Source organism: Heptranchias perlo, chromosome 38, assembly GCF_035084215.1.
Source record: "Heptranchias perlo isolate sHepPer1 chromosome 38, sHepPer1.hap1, whole genome shotgun sequence".
In the NCBI taxonomy this organism is placed as follows: domain Eukaryota; kingdom Metazoa; phylum Chordata; class Chondrichthyes; order Hexanchiformes; family Hexanchidae; genus Heptranchias; species Heptranchias perlo.
In genome coordinates this window covers 16,382,445-16,404,172 of record NC_090362.1, presented here as the reverse complement: position 1 = coordinate 16,404,172, position 21,728 = coordinate 16,382,445, and the positions used below count along the sequence as shown (strand labels likewise).

General features: G+C 44.3%; 1 protein-coding gene across 1 annotated transcript in view; it reads left to right on the top strand.

The window, feature by feature from the left end:
• Positions 1-4,845: 4,845 nt before the first annotated feature.
• Positions 4,846-21,728, top strand: part of LOC137304813 (cholesterol side-chain cleavage enzyme, mitochondrial-like) — a 30,944-nt gene continuing 14,061 nt past the window's right edge. The window contains exons 1-5 of the mRNA XM_067973541.1: positions 4,846-5,164; positions 14,327-14,482; positions 15,968-16,167; positions 17,735-17,938; positions 21,419-21,579. Of these exons, the coding sequence (XP_067829642.1) occupies positions 4,881-5,164; positions 14,327-14,482; positions 15,968-16,167; positions 17,735-17,938; positions 21,419-21,579 (1,005 nt within the window). The 5' untranslated portion in view covers positions 4,846-4,880. The remainder of the gene's footprint in view (positions 5,165-14,326; positions 14,483-15,967; positions 16,168-17,734; positions 17,939-21,418; positions 21,580-21,728) is intronic.

Below are 21,728 nucleotides of genomic sequence, written 5' to 3'. Positions count from 1 at the left end.
GAACCTACCATGATGCAGCGTCTGATGGCCGACGTCACGGCTTCTGATGCAGCACAAACAGGTGCCGTTGCAGCACAAACCAATGTTACAAAAGGTCTGCAAGCTTCGGTTGAAGCGCAGGCTGCTGCTATCATGGCTCTGGGCGGGACTTACAGGGCATCACAGCAGTCCGTTCTCCAGCTGATCACCAGAATTGCTGAGGCACCGCCCCGTGCGAGTGGCAGTGGCGCCATGGCAGTCGAACCTGCAGTCCTCCCTCAGGACACCAGCATTCCTGCTCCCACCCCTGCCACTCCACCAGAGCCCTTGCCTATCAACCAGCCAGGCGAGACTGCTGCAGCCGATGCCGAGATGGTGCAGCCTGAAGCCGGGCCCTTCCGGCCCAGAGCTGCTCGAGGTCGTCCTCCAAGGCCTTCTGCACGCTCCTCCATTGAAGGTCAGCAGCCTTCCACCACCCACGCTCCAGCCACTGGGGATGCACCTCGTAGGAGCACTAGGATAGGTAAAGGCACATAAACAACAGGCACTAAGGGATTGCACAAGGGTGAATAATCTCATTTTGTTTGCATCTTTTCATGTGCTAATTTATAAATTTGAATTTGCTTTTGGTGGTGGTTTTTATTTCTGCGATGAGCTGAGGGAAGAAGCAATGTGTAATCATATGGAGGACGATTTGATGGTCATGTGGGAGAGGACGGGTGGAGAGTGTAGGATTTTTGGTGACTTGGGAGATGTCGTTCACGTTATTGATAGCGCTCACGGATCAGGTGAGCTCGCAGAACCCTGCCAGTGTTCCTTGTGTCTGCCTCCACTTCCCCCTACATCTCTTCCCCCTCATCCTCAGCCTCTTCCTCCTCCTCTTCCTCTGGCTCAGGGTCTTGCCGGATAATCAGTGGCAAGGGCTGTTCCCTCATAATGGCGAGGTTGTGCAGCATGCAGCATACAATGATGATTCTTGACACCTGCTCAGCTGAGTACTGCAGAGCTCCAACAGAACGGTCCAGGCAGTGGAAGCATTGCTTTAGGATGACTATGGTATGCTCAATGACGTTGCTTGATGCAGCATGGCTCTCATTGTAGGCTTGCTCGGCACGTGTGCGTGCGTTCCTGACCGGGATCATAAGCCATAAGTCATGAGGGGATAGCTCTTGTCACCCAATAGCCAGCCTTTCACTTGCCAAGCGGTTCAAAGATAGCTGGCACATAGGACTGCCGCATAGTGAAGGCATCGTGACTGCTGCCAGGGTAGCGGACATTGACCTCCATGATGCGTTGCGTGTGGTCGCATACCAACTGCACATTGAGGGAGTGGAACCCTTTTCATTTCACAAAGATGGCCGAGTTGACATGTGGAGCACACATGGCAATATGCGTGCAGTCAATGGCACCCTGTACAATGGGGAAGCCTACAATGCGAGCAAACCCTCATGCTTGCTCATTCTACTTCTCTCTATCAAGAGGGAACGTGATGAATCTGTTGCGCATCTCATATAGTGCCTCCATGCAGCAGTGTACTGCACACTGTAAGATGTTGCATAGCTCGCCAGCAGAGACCTGAAAGGATCCAGAGCCGTAGAAGTTCAGCGCCACGGTTATCTTCACAGCCACTGGCAATGCTGTCCTTGCCCTACTCTGAGGCTATAGTTGTGGCTGCAACAGGTGACAGATCTTTGTCACGACCTCTTTGGTGAACCTCAGCCATCGGATGCACTCTAAGGGAATCAAGGGATATTGGGATCGGGTGGGAAAGTGGAGTTGAGGTCGAAGACCAGATATGATCTTATTGAATGGCGGAGCAGCCTCAAGGGGCCGTATGGCCTACTCCTGCTCCTATTTCTTATGTTGACAACCTGGAATCCAAGTAGAGTTGATATGACATCTATCTTTCTGTAACAACATTGTTGATGCCAAAAGTTATCATGAAAGAGATTTTATTTATTTTGTTATGCTCTCTGTAATCATTTTACTTCAATGTTGAAGGCCACCTTCCTTGACAATTCTCACCAGGAATATAAATTTCTTGTCAGCAATAATAAACCATGTCTCACTTTCCCCTCCCCCCGCAGCTCACCAACCTTATTTACCATGCTACATGCATTTACGCACATGCACTCCAATCTAATCTTAGACTGCCTCACATTTGGCCCCTGTTTGATCCCTCCTATTTCTCAATGATTCTTTACTCTGGTGATACTTGTCCCTCCCAGTCCTCTGTGCACCTTGTTTCTCCTCTCTAGTGTCTAACCTGCTGCCCATCCCTCTGCCAATTTAGTTTAAACCCTTCCCCACAGCACTAGTTAACTTCCCCGCAAGGACATTGCTCCCAGCTCTATTGAGGTGCAATCCATCCATCTTGAACAGATCCCTCCTGTCCCAGAACTGGTCCCAATGCCCCAGGAATCTGAAGCCCTCCCTACTGCACCATTTCTCTAGCTACTGTTGAGATTTTACTCTCAATTGCCGATAATTAACATGACTCCAATTTGGTAAAAAGGTGCTTTATTGAACTTCACAAAAGAACCAACACATGCAATGTTGGGGCAGTGGTTTACAACACAGAGCAAGAGATTATATCACCCATTCCACACGGTAGAGTCGTGGCTGTCTAGGAGTCTTGAAGAAAGCCACCCCCGCCTGGGCTACCTTCATCTCATCTAGTCTTGTCTTTGTATCAAGGCTGGGAGTCCATCGTTCTCCAGGCCTTCCCCTGACTCCTTCAGATTCCAGGCCAGGTTTCATGGACCAACCTTGTAAGGCTCCACTGTTTACGGCTGCCCAGTATCTGATAAGAGTCCCAGTCCTAACTAGGTCAGGAATGTTTGTTTCATCTTTTAATTTGTTTGTGTAAACAAGCCAGAAGGCTGAATGCTGAGGCTGACTTCCTTGCAAGTTAATGTGATCGAACAGCTCCCCGCTCTGCTATTAGTCTCGTGTGTTTCACACATCCAGAGTATTTAATTACACAAAATCATACAAAAAGAAATACACATACAGGCGCCATTATCGCTGTTTTGCTTCCCACTGTACTATGAGCAAAGGTACAATCTTACACTATGTATTAACCTGTCTTCTCCTACTGTTCCTATACTCACTAGCGCGTGGCACTGGCAGTGATCCAGAGATTATTACCTTTGAGATCCTGCTTTTTAACTTCCTCCCTAGCTCCTGAAACTCTGACTGCAGGACCTCGACCCTTTTCCTTCCTATGTCATTGGTTCCCACATGGACCACAACTTCTGCCTGTTCCCCTTCACCCCTCAAAATGTTCTGCACCCTCTCAGTGATGTCCTTTACCCTGGCACCAGGGAGGCAACACACCATGCAGGGCTCATGTTGGCAGTTGCAGAAACGCCTGTCTGTCCCCCTGACTATCAAATTCCCTATAACAACGGAATCTCTTTTGTACCCCTGTGCAGCTAAATCTCCCACGGTGCCGTGGATTTGCTCCTGACTGCACTCCCCCAAGTTGTCAACACCCTCACTGGTATTCAACACTGAATATCGGTTTGTGGGTGCCACATTCCCAGGGGACTTCTGCACTGCCTGTCTGTTCCTTCTAATCTGTCTGGTGGTCACCCACTCCCTCTCTGCCTGAACTCTCGATAGCTGCAGGGTTACCACCTCATGAAACGTGCTATCCATGAAACTCCCAACTTCCTGTATGCACTGTAGTAACGCCAGCCGCCGCTCAAGCTCAGAAACTTTGAGCTCGAACTCAAGCAGTTGGCGGCGCTTCCTGCACATGTGGTTTTCCAGGACACACAAAATGTTCTTGAGTTCCCACATGGCACAGAATGTGCATGAGACAGGCCCCAGCTGTCCTGCCATATTAGCTAACAGTTATTTAAACAGTTTGTTTAGCTTTAAGGCGCTTTACTGTTTATCTGACACTAAAACACTAACCGCTGAAAAACACTAACCAACCACTAAAAAACACAAGAGGTTGTATCTGATACCTCCCAGCGCTGTCATAGAAAATAGGAGCAGAAGTAGGCCATTCTGCCCTTCGAGCCTGCTCCGCCATTCGATATGATCATGGCTGATCCTCTATCTCAATACCATATTCCCGCTCTCTCCCTATACCCCTAGATGTCTTTTGTGTCTAGAAATCTATCTAGTTCCTTCTTAAATATATTCAGTGACTTGGCCTCCACAGCCTTCTGTGGTAGAGAATTCCACAGGGTCACCACCCTCTGTCTCCAAGATAGGTGGCTTGAGGTTAGGATGGGATTCAGGCTCACAGTTCAGGATGTGGGAGGCATCACAACTGCAAGGGACAGATGGGAGTGAGCAGCCCTGCATTTAGAAGCTGCAAGATAGGTGGCACTGTGACAGCGTGGATTGGTTTGTCAGCAATAAAGGATGATCCTGCAATTTGACAGCATTGGATTGGGTGTCCTGTGATAATGATAATCAGGTTGCAAATAAGGCTTTTTGATTTTATAGTATGGCAGTTGGAAATTCATCAAAATGTTTTAACTATGAAAGTTGTATGATTACATTTATGGGACTTAGGTAAATGGCATTGTTTAATTAAGTACTGCCTTTTCTAGCTACATAAAATTATATAGCTTTGTGCAATTGCACATATATTGCAAGTATTTGCAAGATGATGTTACTGAACATAATCTTCTAAAGACACATACAAACACATGCAGGAGCTGACACAAAGAAATACATAAACCAAATAGTACGAAGAAAGTGACTTGTAGCTTTTTACCCAGTGGCATTGCGTCATGATCTTCCACAATAACAAATAAAGTTTAAATTTAGCTTTTAGAGGATGCCCTGGATACCAACCTTGAAGTAGTCCTTGAAGGTTGGGGTATAAAAACAACAGTGAAAAGAATAATCAGATTTGAGTTAGAGTCAATGTTATAATGATCAGGGGAAGTTTCCGACTCTCTGTATCTGGCAGCATTTATGGTCAAAAGACTTCCTTTTCCTCCGTGGAATATGGAAATCCATTCTTCATTCGCAGGAATCAGTCAGGAACAAGTGAATCGTATACATCTTCTGACCAAACTGTGAAATCCTACGATGAATTACCGGGCAAATGGAAAAACAACTGGATCAATGCGTATATGTTCTGGAAGAACAATGAGATCAGAAATATGCACAATCTCATGTTAAATAACTTCAATAAGTATGGTTTGATTTACAGGTAAGTTAATGTACCTTAGCAACAATACTGTATTTGAATTGGACACATTTAAAGGGGCTCTGTTATAAGTAATTTCTGAAACGTAATACACAAACTTCTGTGTACAGCACTGACCTGTTGTAAATTTAAATCACAACAGGACAGAAACAAACTCACTTAGAATTCATTACTTGTTGAGCCAGCATTTTGTTAATAGATTCTTAACTAACATCAACTGGGATACAAACAGTGTGAAAGGCATAGAGGACACAAAATTCTTAAATTGCATTCAGGAGAACTTTTTTAGCCAGCACGTAGCAAGCCCAACAAGAGTTCTGGATTTAGTTTTAGGAAATGAAGCTGGGCAGGTGGAAGGATTAGCAGTGGGAGAGCATTTTGCTGGTAGTGATCATAACTCAGTTAGTTTTAGCATAGTTATGGAAAAGGGGCAAGATCAAACAGGAGTTAAAGTTCTCAATTGGGGTAAGGCCAATTTTATTAAGCTGAGACGTGATTTAGCAAAAATGGAATGGAAACAGCTACTTGAAGGTAAATCAATGTCAGAGCAGTGGGAGGCGTTCAAGAGGAAGATTCAAGGGGTTCAGAGTAAACATGTTCCCACAAAGAGAAAGGGTGGGACTGCCAAATCTAGAGCCCCCTGGATGTCAAGGAGTATACAGGGTAAGATAAGGCAGAAAAGGAAAGCTTATGTCAGATACCGAGAACTCAATACCGCAGAAAGCCTAGAGGAATACAGAAAGTGCAGGGGTGAAATTAAAAAGGAAATTATGAAAGCAGAGGGGGCATGAAAAAATATTGGCAAGTAAAATCAAGGAAAACCCAAAGATGTTTTATAAATACATTAAGAGCAAGTGAATAACTAAGGAAAGAGTAGGGCCTATTAGAGACCAAAAAGGTAACCTGTGTGTGGAGGCGGAAGATGTTGGTCTGGTTCTTAATGAATACTTTGCGTCTGTCTTCACAAAAGAGAGTGATGTTGCAGGCATTGTAGTTAAGGAGGAGGAATGTGAAATATTGGATGGGATAAACATAGTGAGAGAGGAAGTATTAAGGGGATTAGCATCTTTGAAAGTAGATAAATCATCAGGGCCAGATGAAATGTATCACAGGCTGTTAAAAGAAGCAAGGGAGGAAATAGCAGAGGCTCTGAGCATCATTTTCCAATCCTGACTGGATACAGGCGTGGTGCTGGAGGATTGGAGGACTGCTAACATTGTACTGTTGTTTAGAAAGGGGGCGAGGGATAGACCGAGTAATTATAGGCCAGTCAGTCTAACATCGGTGGTGGGCAAATTATTGGAATCAGTTTTGAGAGACAGGATAAACCGTCACTTAGAAAGGCACGGAGTAATCAAGTACAGTCAGCATGGATTTGTTAAGAGAAGTTCGTGTCTGACTAACTTGATTGAATTTTTTGAGGAGGTAATAAGGAGGGTCGATGAGGGTAGTGTATTTGATGTAGTCTACATGGATTTTAGCAAGGCTTTTGACAAGGTCCCACATGACAGACTGGTAAAAAAAGTACAAGCCCATGGGATCTAAGGGAAAGTGGCTAGTTGGATCCAAAATTGGCTCAGTGGCAGGAAGCAAAGGGTAACGGTCGTCGGGTGTTTTTGTGACTGGAAGGATGTTTCCAATGAGGTTCCGCAGGGCTCAGTACTAGGTCTCTTGCTTTTTGTGGTATCTATTAATGATTTTTAAATCTAGGGGGCATGATTAAGAAGTTTGTAGATGATACAAAAATTGGCCGTGTGGTTGATAGTGAGGAGGAAAGCTGTAGACTGCAGGAAGATATCTATGGACTGGTCAGGTGGGCAGAAAAGTGGCAAATGGAGTTCAATCCAGAGAAATGTGAGGTAATGCATTTGGGGAGGGCAAACAAAGCAAGGGAGTACACAATAAATGGGAGATACCGAGAAGTGTAGAGGAAGTGAGGGACCTTGGAGTGTATGTCCACAGATCCCTGAAGGTAGCAGGACAGGTAGATAAGGTGGTTAAGAAGGCATATGGAATACTTTCCTTTATTAGCCAAAGCACAGAATATAAGAGCAGGGAGGTTATGCTGGAACTGTATATAACACTAGTTAGGCCATAGCTTGAGTACTGCGTACAATTCTGGTCACCATATTACAGGAAAGATGTGATTGCACGAGAGAGGGTACAGAGGAGATTTGTGAGGATGTTGCCAGGACTGGAGAATTTTAGCTATGAGGAAAGATTGGATAGACTGGGGTTGTTTTCCTTGGAACAGAGGAGGCTGAGGGGTGATTGAGGTGTACAAAATTATGAGGGGCCTAGATAGAGTGGACAGGAAGGACCTATTTCCCATAGCAAAAAGGTCAATAACCATGGAGCATAGATTTAAAGTGATTGGTAGAAGGATTAGAGGGAAGCTGAGGAAAAAGTTTTTCACCCAGAGGGTGGTAGGGGTCTGGAACTCACTACCTGAAAGGCTGGTAGAGGCAGAAACTCTCAACTCATTTAAAAAGTACCTGGATGTGCACCTGAAGTGCCATAACCTACATGGCTATGGACCAAGTGCTGGAAAGTGGGATTAGGCTGATTGGCTCATTTTCAGCCGGCTCGGACACGATGGGCCGAATGGCCTCCATCTGTGCCGTAAATTTTCTATGATTCTAATGAATCTTAACCAATTGTATTTTAACCAACTTCGCCATCCACAGAGCATTGCAACTAGCTAAATTTGTATAGTATAAACAATAATGCAAAATATACTTTGTGGCTGAATATAACACCTCTGCAAAATGTTTCTTTGAAGCACTACTACTTATCAGAAGTATTAATCATTAGAGTAGAAAAGATCTAGCTGATAGATCGCTACCAGTTACATAAGATTTATATTTCTACACAGGGTAGGCAATAAGATTGATGGAAGGATGTTGGCAAGGAGAACTCTCTGCTATTCCTTAAATAATGCTATTGGATTTTATTTTATTTTATACAAGAAATGTACATGCTCTCAGGACATGATTTCATACAGATTGTGTGACACCGCAGCATTAGGTGTAGGGCATCTCTTAAATCAATACAAAGAGGTGCTAGACCACCTCTATTCCTAGAGATTGACACCCAGAAGCCAGCCACATTTTCTCTTCCCACTGGGCAGTCACTTAGATGGACTACTGTTAGGTAGTAGAAGGTACACAACATACAGTTTCACAAAGGAAAGTGTCAAGGTAAGACACACTCACTACGCATGATGTTCACAGTACTGGGTGAATGAAATGGGTTTCTTTTATTCCAACTGATAGTTAACACGGGTTTGAGCAGTATAAGACAGCAACAGAAAAATAGCTTAGTGTCCACGGTAGTCTAGGTAGGCAGAGGGCATTGAATATTGGTCTGTTTTGTAGACAAATGTGAAGAGACATTCTTGTGCATCATGCTGAATAAGTACTTAAGTGAAGGTCTCATCCATTAGAGAATGCCTTTAGGCCCAGGTTCAGTATCCTCTGTCAATAGTTGTCATTGGGGGGTCCTCTTCTACCTGTTCCATGGTAGTACCTCTGAATGGGGTAGCTGTGCAATATGCAACATACTACTATGATCTTTGAGACATTGGCAGAGCTGTACTGCAACACTTCCCCTGATCTGTCAAAGCATTTGAATCTTTATTTTAAGATTTCAGTGATGACCATGTCTGTATCATTATATTCTCTTCAGTACTCCTTGTTGGCTTTCTCAAGGAGATCATGATCTAGGAATGAAAAGAATATGCATGGTCCCTTAGTGGTCATCCACCAAATCTTCCTGCCCTTCAAATAATGATGGCACCATAGATTGTCAAAAACCGAAGGCATCATGATTGCTACCAGGATAACAGGCATTTATGTACATAACCGTGTCACAGACCAGTTGCAGATTAATGAAATGGAACCCCTTTCTGCTCATGAAGGTTGTGGGATTGGGGGTAAGCATGGTATGGCCCTATGCATGCCTTCAGGAATCCCCTCCTGAAGGCATTTTGGGGAAATCTGCCACATGGTAAAAATGAAATGCTCTGTAATGCTGGCTGCTGCTTTTCATGGGGAAGGTGATGAAGGAGTTAGCCCTGGGAAAAAAAAGTATTTGTTGTCTGCTTTGTGCATCAGTGCACTGCTGCATGTGAAATTTAGCAGATATACCTCTGCTGTCTGGAAGAAACCAGTTGCGTAGAAGTTTATGGCACTGGTCACTTTGACAGCCACCCCGGGAGAGTGGCAGTGGCGCCATGGCAGTCGAACCTGCTGTCCTCTCTCAGGACGACAGCATTCCTGCTCCCACTCCTGCCACTCCGCCAGTGCCCTTGTTGTTGCCTATCGGCTAGGCAGGCCACACTGCTGCAGCCCATGCTGAGATGGTGCAGTCTGAAACTGGGCCCTCCTGGCCCAGAGCTGCTTGAGGTCATCCTCCAAGGCCATCTGCACGCGCCTCCATTGAAGGCCAGCAGCCTCCCACCACCCATGCTGCAGCCACTGGGGAAGCACCTTGTAGGACCACTAGGATAGGTAAAGGCACACAAACAACAGGCACTAAGGCAATGCACAAGGGTGAATAGTTCTGTTCTGTTTCCATAATTTCACTTATTGATAAATGTGACTTTGAATTTGCATTTGGTGGTGGTTTTTATTTGTGTGACAAGCTGAGGGGAAACCAATGTGTAATCAGATGGAGGGCGATTTAATTGTCTTGTGGGAGCGGAAAGGTAGGGAGTGTAGGACTGTTGGTGAGTTGGGGGATGTAGTTGACATTATTGATAGCAGGAACGGATCAGGCGAGCACGCAGAGCCCTTGCAGACAAGGCATGTGGTCCACGTTGCACCCTTGCTTCTTCCTCCACTTCCTCTTCCGGCTCTTCCCCCTCCTTCTCCACAGCCTCTTCCTCCTCCTCATCAGCCTCTGCCTCCTCCTTCTCAGGGTCTTCTCCAATCATGGTGACAAAGGCTGGTCCCTCATGATGGCGAGGTTGTGCAGCATGCAGCATACCACCACGAATCTGCCCATCCACTCAGCTGAGTACTGCAGGGCTCCTCCAGACCAGTCCAGGCAGTGGAAGCGTTGTTTGAGAAGGCCTATGGGGTGCTCCACGATGTTGCATGTGGCAGCATGGCTCTCATTCTAGGCCTGCTGTGCATGTGTGCTTGGGTTCCTGATCAGAGTCATGAGCCATGGCGTGAGGGGATAGCCCTTGTCGCCCAGTAGCCAGCCTTTGACTTGCCGAGGTGGGTGAAAGATAGCTGGCACGTTGGACTGCCTAATGACGAAGGCATTGTGACTGCTCCCAGGGTAACGGGCATTGACCTCCATGATTCGATGCGTGTGGTCGCACATCAGCTGCACATTGAGGGAGTGGAAGCCCTTTCGGTTGACAAAGACAGCCGAGTTGATTTGCGGGGCACACAGTGCAAAGTGCGTGCAGTCAATGGTACCCTGCACCATAGGGAAGCCAGCAATGTGAGTGAACCCCCGTGCTCACTCGTTCTACTTGTCTCTGTCAAGAGGGAAGATGATGAACCTGTTCCTCATCTCGCACAGTGCGTCTGTGACCTCCCTTATGCAGCAGTACACTGCATACTGCAAGATGTTGCACATGTCGGCAGCAGAGGACTGAAATAATCCTGAGCCGTAGAAATTCAGCATCACGGTGATCTTCACAGCCACAGGCAATGCTGTCCTCGCCCTGCTCTGAGGCTGCAGTTGTGTCCGCACCAGTTGACAGATCTTGGTCACGGCTTCCTTGGTGAACCTCAGGCGTTGGATGCAATCCTCCTCGATTATGTTGAGGTAAGAGAATTGGTCCCGGAAGGCCCTCATTGGATATGGCCCCCTGCTCAGTGCCCAGAGCCTCCTTGTCCTCCCTCTCCAAGTAGCTTGACCTGCTGTGCGTGGCCTCTCTGCATGCTCCCAATCGTGCTCAATGCCCAGCGGGAGCCCTAGCAGACCACCTATGGTTGCCAGAAATGTTGTTCAACCAGGGTTGTAACTTTCCGAACTGTAAGGCAGTACCTGCCAAACCACTCTCAAAATGTTCTAGGAACTCTCAGTAAGTATAGGGAGCTTCAAAAAATACTTCCTATTCCACTAGCAGCTAGAAGCAATAATACAGCAACTAACCTGTAAATCTTGATTGGTCTCTTTAAATAGGACTAGTGGGGGTCCGCCAGGCACTCTAAGACACGTTCAGGTATGCGTGGTTAAGACCGTGCGTTGAGTTGAGCGTTAAGGTCCAAAATGATGTCTATCACTTTAAATCAGCGTTGCACACTGATTGCACGCATTTTCTCCCTACATTATGTGCTTCCGGCGTTCGGTATTTGCGCGTGCGCTAACTCCTTCACCAAGATGGCGTCTGGCGCACGTCATGCTGGAAACGTGCGTGCGCAGCCACGATGCCATCTTGGATGTTTAAGGCCGAACAACGGGCACTAAACAGCGCAATTTAGCACCCACTCAATCAAACGGAACAAGAAAATTTTTGAAGTCATAGTTTAATAACTTCAATAATCAAGTTATTTTAATCCATGATAGATGTATACATGAAATTGAACAAGAAATAGAGGGGAAATAAGCACAGGATATAGGAAAATTAGATATTATTTTTAACGTAATTGGCTTTCCTTTTTTTTCTGTCTTTGTTTCTCACTTTCTATTTTCTCTGTTTTGATATCCCATTTTCTATCTGTAGTTTGTTATAAAGCTGCTTAAAAAATCTTTCTGGAGGGCCTGTTTTCGCTTACTCTTAACTTGCTGCTTGATGCCTTTGGCTCCTATCTTCCAGTTATTAAATGCCCATCGCTGACTCTATATCATTCCATGTCACTCTCATTTCACTCTGTAGATTCCTATCTGCTCTATGAGGCTCTCACTCTAATCACTTATGCTTCCAGAGTTATGCTTGCTTTCAAGTCCAACAAGAGATAGTAAACCAATTAATTGATTTTGTTTTTTTAGACATACTTGGCAGCCAATTTTCACACAACAAGGTTCCATGGATGGCAATTAGATGAATGGCCAGTCAATCTGTTTCTCATGGTGCTGGTTGAGCAATAAATGTTGGCCAGATACTGGGAGAAACGCTAAATCAAAAGCAAAATACTGCGGATGCTGGAAATCTGAAATAAAAACAGAAAATGCTGGAGAAGCTCAGCAAGTGAGTTCTGACAAAAGGTCTTCCACCTGAAACGTTAACTCTGTTTCTTTCTCCACAGATGCTGCCTCACTTGCTGAGCTTCTCCAGCATTTTCTTGTTTTTACTGGGAGAAATACTCTGCCCTTCAAATAGTGCCATGGGGTCTTTTACATCTACTTGAGAGAGCAGGCAGGGTCCAGTTTAATGTGTATCTGTAAGATGGCATCTCTGACAATGCAGTACTACTGCATCAGCACTAGAGTATCAACCCAGATTATATACTCGTCATGAAGTGGGGCTTGAACTCTCAGCCTCCTGACTCAGTGACTTGTGCAGAAATGCAAGTGCATGGGTGTTGGATAAGCATAGAATTTGGCTTAGATATGATGTCCCATGATTAAATCGCATGTATCAGGACTCGCTGTTGGGACTCATACATGAAGAATGGCTGCTTGGATGGGGTACTGGAGAACAGCTTGTATTCTTGGAACTTCCCCCAGCATGAGTAGGTGCTGTGAGGAAGGGAAAATAGGAAATATAATTGAGAGGGCAAGGGATTATGTGCTAGTGCAGTTCCAACAGCCAAATATAATTATTATGCCGTTAGCATACATTTCTAAAATAACAACGGGAAATGCTGGAAATACACAGCAGGTCCATCAGCATCGGAGAAAAGAAAGGACAAGTTAATGTTTTAGATAGAGAATCTTCGCCTGAAAAACGGTTTACACCCAAACCGCTAACATGCCTTTTCTCTCTTCAGATGCTTATGGGCGAATATATATTTCCAGAAGTTTCTGTTTTTATTTGATTCCCAACATTTGCAGTTTTTCCTTTTTATCTCTAGTATATATTTTTAGTTGTAGACAATTGGAACTTTATTTATTTGAAGAATATATAACATAAATGTTTTAGTTAGCATTTGATCAAATTTCACATCACCTAAGTTTTAGCATCAGTGACATTTAAAATGGATTTATTTATTTTTTTGTAATAATTATAGTGGTAACATCATTGAGCTATAGATTCAGACATGACAATTTTATAAAATATATGGGGCACGATTTTAAAAAGGAAAAACAGGTGGGGGGCAATCAAAATCGCAACCATTTCGGACCCGCCCCCAACATGTCTCCAACCCACCCATTTCCGTTCGCCGGGGCGGGACAAGGGGTGGGAGACCAACCTGCTCCCAGGAGGTGGGTCGGGCTTTAAAACCTTTCAAAGAGGCTGCGGGCCTCTATTTTTGCAGAGTTTCCAATTTCAACCCTGGGGGGCTGGGATTCCCGGGCCTTCTCTTTCACACTACGTGAAAGGAGACGAGAAGGCCCGAGACTAACAGGTAGGTGCCTTTTTGGCACAGCTTGAGGGCCCGGATAAGCAGGAGTGCTTCCCCCAGGCACAACAAGCATACCTGCAGCAACCCCCCAATAATCGCAGACCCTCTCTGATCTCCGACCCTCCCCCAACAATCTTAGACCCCCTCCCCCAATCTCCGACCCCCCCCCCAATGATTGCAGACTCCCGCCCCGATCTCCGACACCCCCCCATTGATCATGAACCCCCACGATGATCTCCGATCCCGACATCCCCCCCCATGACTGACCCCCGATCCCTCCCCCAATGACTAACTCCCCCATGACCTCCGTGCCAACCCATGCTCCCTGTGCCTATCCATGCCCCCTTCTCCCCCCCACCCCCCCCCCCCCCAATCCATGCAAACTATGGCTTATCTGAAGACGTACTCTCCCTGGCTGGTCTCCCGTCCCCTTCCCGGCTCGGAGTCAAAATCATGCCCATAATTTTCAAAGCATTGAATGCAATAATTCTGGAACTGAAATGAGTATAGGAAAGTAGTTCCAATCTCTTCAGTTGAACAAATTATACAAATTATGGTGCATAACAAAAATTAATTCTCTCATCCATCTGAATTGAGTTTAAATACTCTGTTCTATTCGTATATTCAACCCAATTAGTTAGATCAGCCACTGGAGCAATGTGGCCCTTATGGCATGCTTTCTGTTCATTTGCAGGGAACAGATTGGCTACTACAACAGCGTAAATGTTATTAATCCTGAGGATGCTGCAACTTTGTTTAAAGCTGAAGGCACGATGCCAGAGAGGCTGAAGTTGAAGCCATGGATGGCTTACAGGGACCATAGAAAAGAAAAATATGGAATCCTGTTGAAGTAAGTGCAAATTTATGGCAAACTTATCACTTTTGTTTCTGAATGCATGAGAGGTTGTAATTTTAAATATAGGATGATGCAACAACTTGCATCTTTAAAAGCAAGAATGAAGAGGTATTTTTTGAGATGGCTTTTAAAGGAGAGGAAAGATGTAGCAAGCAAAGAAGCTTAGGTGGAATGAAGAGAGAGGGAAAAATAAAGGAGGCTGGAATTGGAAGAACAGAAGTTCAGGTACACGAACAAAAGGCTGAGCAAGGTTGCAGAGGCAGAAAGGTCGAGGCCATGGAGTAATCTGTAGAAGAGGACAAGGGGTTTGAACTTGATGCATAGGCAGAATGGGAACCAGTGAACGTTAACAAACCCATGAAAATAGGATGTGGCCAATTAAATTTTGGATGAGTTGCAATTTGCAGAGGGTAAAACTCAGGAAACCGGCAAGGAAAGCATTAGAGTGGCAGAAAGACTTGCATTTCTATAGCGCCTTTCACAACCTCAGAACGTCCTAAAGTGCTTTACAACCAATGAAGTACTTTTAAAGTGTAATCACTGTTGTAATGAAGGAAACACAGCAGCCAAATTACATATAGCAAGGTCCCACAAACAGCAATGAGATAATGACCAGATAATCTGTTTTAAGTGTTGGTTGAGGGATAAATATTGGCCAGGACACCAGGGAGAACTTCCCTGCTCTTCGAATAGCGCCATGAGATCTTTTATGCCCACCTGAAAGTGTAGATGGGGCCTCGGTTTAACATGTCATCTGACATTGTAATTGGAGATGGAGAAATATAGCTGGATGTCTTTGGAGAACATCTGGAAGCAGACTCCATGCTTACTGATGATATCATCAAAAGGCAGAATGGTAAAAGAGCTAGCATCAACTGCCGTTTGCGGAAGATAGTTCCAAAGTTCTACCACCCTTTGCATGTAGACATGTTTCCTAACTTTACTCCTGAAAGTCCTGGCTCTAATTTTTAGGTTATGTCCCCTAGTCCTAGACTCCTCAACCAGCTGAAATAGTTTCTCTCCATCTACCCTGTCAGTTCCCCTTAATATCTTGAAAACTTCGATCAAATTCCAGGGAATGCAACCTTAGTTTGTGTAATCTCTCCTTGTAATTTATGTGAAGAAGAGTGGGAATGATGGAACCGAGAAGTACACTGGACATAACCTTATGAGCATGGGAGGAGAAAATGGTGGATTGTTGTTTTTTCTAATTTGTTCTCAGGATGTAGGCAGTGCTGCCAAGATTGCATTTAATGCGTGTCTCTAGTAGCCCTGAGAAAGTGGTGGTGTGTTGTCTTGAACTTCTGTAATGAGAGTGAGGGATTGAGGAGTTTTTTTGAGGAAGGGGATGATAATAGTGGTTTCAGAGAGATAGGGACATTGCTGGAGGATAGAGACAATGGTCATTAGTGTAGATACTTAACACACAGGTTCTGATAACCTATTAATAATCTTTCTTGTGTTGTGGCTGTTTAACAGAAGTGGGGAAGAATGGAGAAGAGATCGACTAGTTTTAAATAAAGCAGTGATTTCACCCCAAATTATCCAGAAGTTTGTGCCGCTTCTCAATGAAGTGGTGCTGGATTTTGTGTCCTCGATTTACAAAAAGATTGAGAAGAGTGGGAGAGGTACATGGACAGCCGACCTCTCAAATGATCTCTTCAAATTTGCGCTTGAATGTAAGGATCCAATACTACCTACTTACTTGGGTATTCCATTACCTTGCTTTATCTACATGTTGTAGCCTTTTGAAAATTATTCTTCAAAACAATTTAAAAATATTTTTTTACTTATATAGGTACAAATTCCTGTACTGCAGCTTTCATTGAGAACAGCGTTTTAAGAGATAAATGGGTGGCTCAACTGCAAATATTCTTTGCTGTTGAGATGAAACCCTTTGTGCTAAGAATCAGCCGTAGCAGCACTCTCGCCTCTGAGTCAGAAGATTGTGGGTTCAAGTCCCACTCCAGAGACTTGAGCACCTAATCCAGTCTGATACTTCAGTGCAGTACTGAGGGAGTGCTGCATTATCAGAGGTGCCGCCTTTTATTTCTTATGTTCTTATGTGTTACATAGCTGAGTGGCATAGTGCGTTAGCACATGTATGAACTAAGTGATGAAGTGATATCATGCAAATCTCTTACTCATGTTCCTAATGCCAGCTAACACACGGAGGTAAAACAGTTCCTTTTGTTAAATCACTGAATCAATGTTAATTTTTGTTTTTTGTTGAATGTTCTGCTACAGATAGGACTATGAATGTTATGTTCATTTTTTGGGGGGAGAGATACCTTTTTATATCACATTATAGTGCCTTTAAAGTCACTCCAGATTTGGAATCGGCGCCAATTCTGTTCCTTGGGAGGAGCTCAATTCAATTATTTACATAAATTACTCACATTCTGGTGCTAATTCTGCAGTTTTGTTCTTAACGCAAAGATATTAGCCAGATTTTGCTGTCAAAATAACATTGAGGCTAATGGCACGCATCGTTATTTATGCACAAATGGTACAACAACTTCAGGCAAGGGGCAGATGCACGGTTAAACTCAAATATCCAAAAGTTGCTGTCTGAGTTGCACTGCTCCGCCATTAGCTTTGTGAAAACAACATCTCGCTGTCTGCCTCACCACTGAAATGCATTGAAGGCATGCTGTATTTGCGTGGTAGATATGAACTAAACTCGCCACAGAAAGTTGGGGCTGGTCTGAAGTTTGTGGGCGAGGTTGCAAGAGAAAATATATATCAAAGAAGCCACCTTTCAAATCTAAACTTGGGGGCACAATGGGGCTGATTCTAACTCATTGAAATCTGTGTTAACAGAGCAGTAACGGCCTCAAAAGGGGTTGGTAGACTTACCATCCAGTTAACACCAAGTCTTTGAGCTGCTGTCACTTTTACAGGGGCCTACTGCTGGGCGGCAGAAGTGCAGTGGGCCCCTTTTAAGGTGTAAATCACAATTGCTATTTTAGGACAGCGATTGCTGTGCACCATTCGCCTGCTTTTACAGGCATAACAGCCAAAAAAGACCCAAAAAAGTAAGTTTTAAATTATTTTATGTGGGAGCAAGAGGCAGGCTGCACAAGATGAAGCTGGTCTGCTGCTGCCCCAGGCTGCTTCCCCCTCCCAATCTCGACCCCCCCCTTCCCTCCCCTCTCCCCCATCCCTTCCCCCAATATCTTCAATGTTTCTACACTGATTCATATCGAGATAATGAAAAATCTTCCTTATTCTTTTTTTTTACAGCTATTTGCCACATTTTATATGGAGAACGTCTTGGCTTACTGCAGAGTGACCATGACACTACATCGCAAAAGTTTATTGATTCAGTTACATTGATGTTCAAATCCACATCACCAATGCTTTATATTCCACCCAGACTACTGAAATCAATCAATTCGAAGATCTGGCTAGATCACGTTGATGCTTGGGATACAATTTTTGCACATGGTGAGAAATCAGGATGAATCAGATGGCCTCTGTTAATATGGAAATTAGGAACATAGGAACAGGAGTAGGCCATTCAGTCCCTCGTGCCTGCTCCGCCATTTGATAAGATCATGGCTGATCTGTGATCTAACTCCATATACCCGCCTTTGGCCCATATCCCTGAATACCTTTGATTGCCAAAAACCTATCTATCTCAGATTTAAATTTAGCAATTGAGCTAGTATCAATTGCCGTTTGCGGAAGAGAGTTCCAAACTTCTACCACCCTTTGTGTGTAGAAATGTTTTCTACTCTCGCTCCTGAAAGGTCTGGCTCTAATTTTTAGACTGTGCCCCCTACTCCTAGAATCTCCAACCAGCGGAAATAGTTTCTCTCTATCCACCCTATCCGTTCCCCTTAATATCATATAAACTTCGATCAGATCACCCCTTAACCTTCGAAACTCTAGAGAATACAACCCCAATTTGTGTAATCTCTCCTCGTAACTTAACCCTTGAAGTCCGGGTATCATTCTAGTAAACCTACGCTGCACTCCCTCCAAGGCCAATATGTCCTTCCGAAGGTGCGGTGCCCAGAACTGCTCACAGTACTCCAGGTGCGATCTAACCAGGGTTTTGTATAGCTGATAGAGCCTCAGTCGCAACCATACCTAACCAAACTTGAATGAAGCATGCATTTTTTTAAGTGGCCAACTTTGGGGTGCAGAGTTCAAGTCCAGGTTGTTCTTATTTGTCATTGGAGATTGATTTTCCCTCAGTGGCCAAGTTTAATTTGGCCTCAGCTGAAGGATTAATCACAGTGGTCAAAATGCTCCATACCAGGAAGAGGTATGTAGTAGAACAAAGCCCAATTATTTAGTAGTTGAATTCCCATTTCCGATTAAATTTTGATTATTTAATGCAAACTGGCTATTTCTATTTTTAATTTGGTTTTACTCCTTCCAGTACCTTCCCACTAGCAACAAACTTTTCAGCAAGGACATTCCTGGTCACAGATTTATCTTCAGTTGGCATTTGCGCTTTTTCTGTGATTGGCAATTCTAATAATTGGGCTTTGTTCTACTACATACCTCTTCCTGGTATGGAGCATTTTGACCACTGTGATTAATCCCTCAGCTGAGGCCAAATTAAACCTGGCCATTGAGGGAACATCAATCTCCAATGACAAATAAGAACAACATGGACTTGAACTCTACACCCCTAAGTTGGCCACTTAAAAAAATGCATGCTTCATTCAAGTTTGGTTAGGTATGGTTGCGACTGCATGATAGTTTCAGAGGTAGCTGATTGTTTAATGTAGGACACTACTAAAAGGCCTTAGGCATCTCATTGGTAGGGAAATGAACAATTTTAGTAATGGTTATATAATCTTAAATTGTTCAGGGAGGGAATTCCAGAACTGAATGGTGGGACGATGGAAATCGGGGGTGCGCAAAAGGCCAGAGTTGGAGGAGCGCAGAGATCTCGGAATGTTGTAGGGCTGGAGGAGGTTACAGAGATAGGCGGTGCGAGGCCACGGAGGTATTCGAAAACAAGGACAAGAATTTTAAATTCAAGGCGTTGCCGGACTGGGAGCCAATGTAGGTCAGTGAGCAGAGGGGTAGTGGGTGAATGGGACTTGGTGCGAGTTAGGATATGGGCAGCAGAGTTTTGTATGAATTTAAATTGGGGGACTGGAGGCCAAGCAAAGACAAGGGTTGAAGAGTGAGCGGGATTTGGTGCAGAATCTAACAATTAGAGCTAGGCCATTCAAGAGTGAAATTAGAAAGCAGTTTTTAAATACAAAGGGCAGTGGAAATCTGTAACTCTCTCCCCCAAAAGGCTATGGATGCTGGGGGTCAATTGGAACTTTCAAGACTGAGATCAATAGATTTTTGTTAGGTCAGGGTATCAAGGGATATGGATCAAAAGCGGGTAAATGGAATTGAGGTACAGATGAACCATGATCTGATTGAATAGCAGAACAGGCTCGAGGGACTGAATGGCCTTCTCCTGTTCCTAATTGAGGAGAGGAGTTAGATAAGAATGGTGTGGTCGACCGTATTATAGGCTTCAGAGAGGTCAAGGCAGGATAATGCACCACAGTCACAGAGGATGCCATCTTTGATATTGGTTAGTGCTGCCTTGGTAGGGGCGGAAATCTAATTGGAGAGATTCAAACAGGAAGTTACGGGAAAGCTGGACCTTAAATTTGGGAGGCGACAACACGTTCAAGGATTTTGGAGAGGATGGGGAGGTTGAAGATGGGGCAGTAGTTTGCATGGATAGAAGAGTCAAGGGTGGGTTTTTTCAGGGGAGGTGTGATGATGGCGGTTTTGAAAGAAAGGGGGACAAGTACCTGAGGAGAGGGAACTATTTATAATGTCAGTTAGCATTGGGGCTACAAAGAAAAGTTGGGTGATCAGCAATTTGGTGGGAATGGGTTCAGTGGAGCAGGAAATGGTCTCATGGACAAGATGAGCTTGGAGATGGCATGAGTTGAGATGGCAGAGAAACTAGAGAAAAATGCGGGTTCAGGGAAGGGCAAGGGTGAGATTTGGATTGGTGGCAAGGAGAAGGGGGAAGCAACAGAAGCAGCTGAACGAATGGTCTCAATTATAGTGACAAATAAGTCCATGAGCTCCTCACACTTGTTGAAGATGAGGATAGAGGAGGTGGGGAGAGAGGTTTAAGGAGAAGTTGGGTCATGGAGAAAAGAAACGGGCTTATCTTTGCTCTCGAGAATGATCCTAAAGTAGTGGGCGGTTTAAGCAGAGGAGAGTGAGGCCTGATAGTGTTTGGTGTGGTTATGGATCTGCTGTTGGATAGCTAAACCAATTGTGCACCAGATGTGCTCAAATCTGCACCCCTTGGGCTTGAGGGAGCGAAGATGGAAGCAACACCAAGAGGAGCGACCAAGATGGGAGAGTTTGTCATAAGTTTATTTTAACCTCCTCATTTTCTACTCTTTTTTTAGGACTCCACATGTTACACACTATACCTCAGCCAAATTTGTTTTTTTAGGAAACTTTCTCCAGGATGTCAAACAGTGCTGCTGTGTACTGTGAGTTGCCCCAGGAGACTCCCACTCTCTCTGATTCTTGCTCTCTCACTTGGGACATGCCTGTCCTATGCTCACTGCTTCCCCCAGTGTCATGACTGAGATCAAGAACCTGTCATGTGGACATCCATGGCACAAATCTGCATTCAGTCTCCAGGGAACAGCATGGCTTTGCATAAATGCTAAAACAATCTGCTTTAGGATACTAGGGGGTAATACTTTTTAATCAAGTTCAACATAGCTTATCAAACACTGACAAAATGATATTGACTGCTGCAAAAATATGTAGCAAAATTATGCAATGAAAAGAATACTAAGTATGATTAGTGATGGTTAGATTGCTAGTTTATAGAAAAATCCTTGCCTAGCAGTGAAATAGTTGTGCTTTGAAGTTGGTTGAAAACCAAGTTTTTAATAACATACATTCTATTTTCAATCACAGCAAATGCGTTTGTACAGAAATCATACAGGCAGTTCCATCTGGGACTCAAAAATGACAAAAAGTATTCCGGGGTTGTTGCAGATCTATTGCTGCAAGACAAGTTATCCGTGGATGACATCAAAGCTAGCATTACAGAGCTTATGGCAGGTGGAGTTGACACGGTAGGAGAAAAATGTTTCATCACTTGACAGTGAATCATAACATAGCAGGAAAAAGGAGGAAAGGACATTCGCAGTATTGAACAAGTTCCGATTATATAACTTGCATTTATCATTCAAGTATAATGTTTAGGTTTCTGAATAACAAGGAA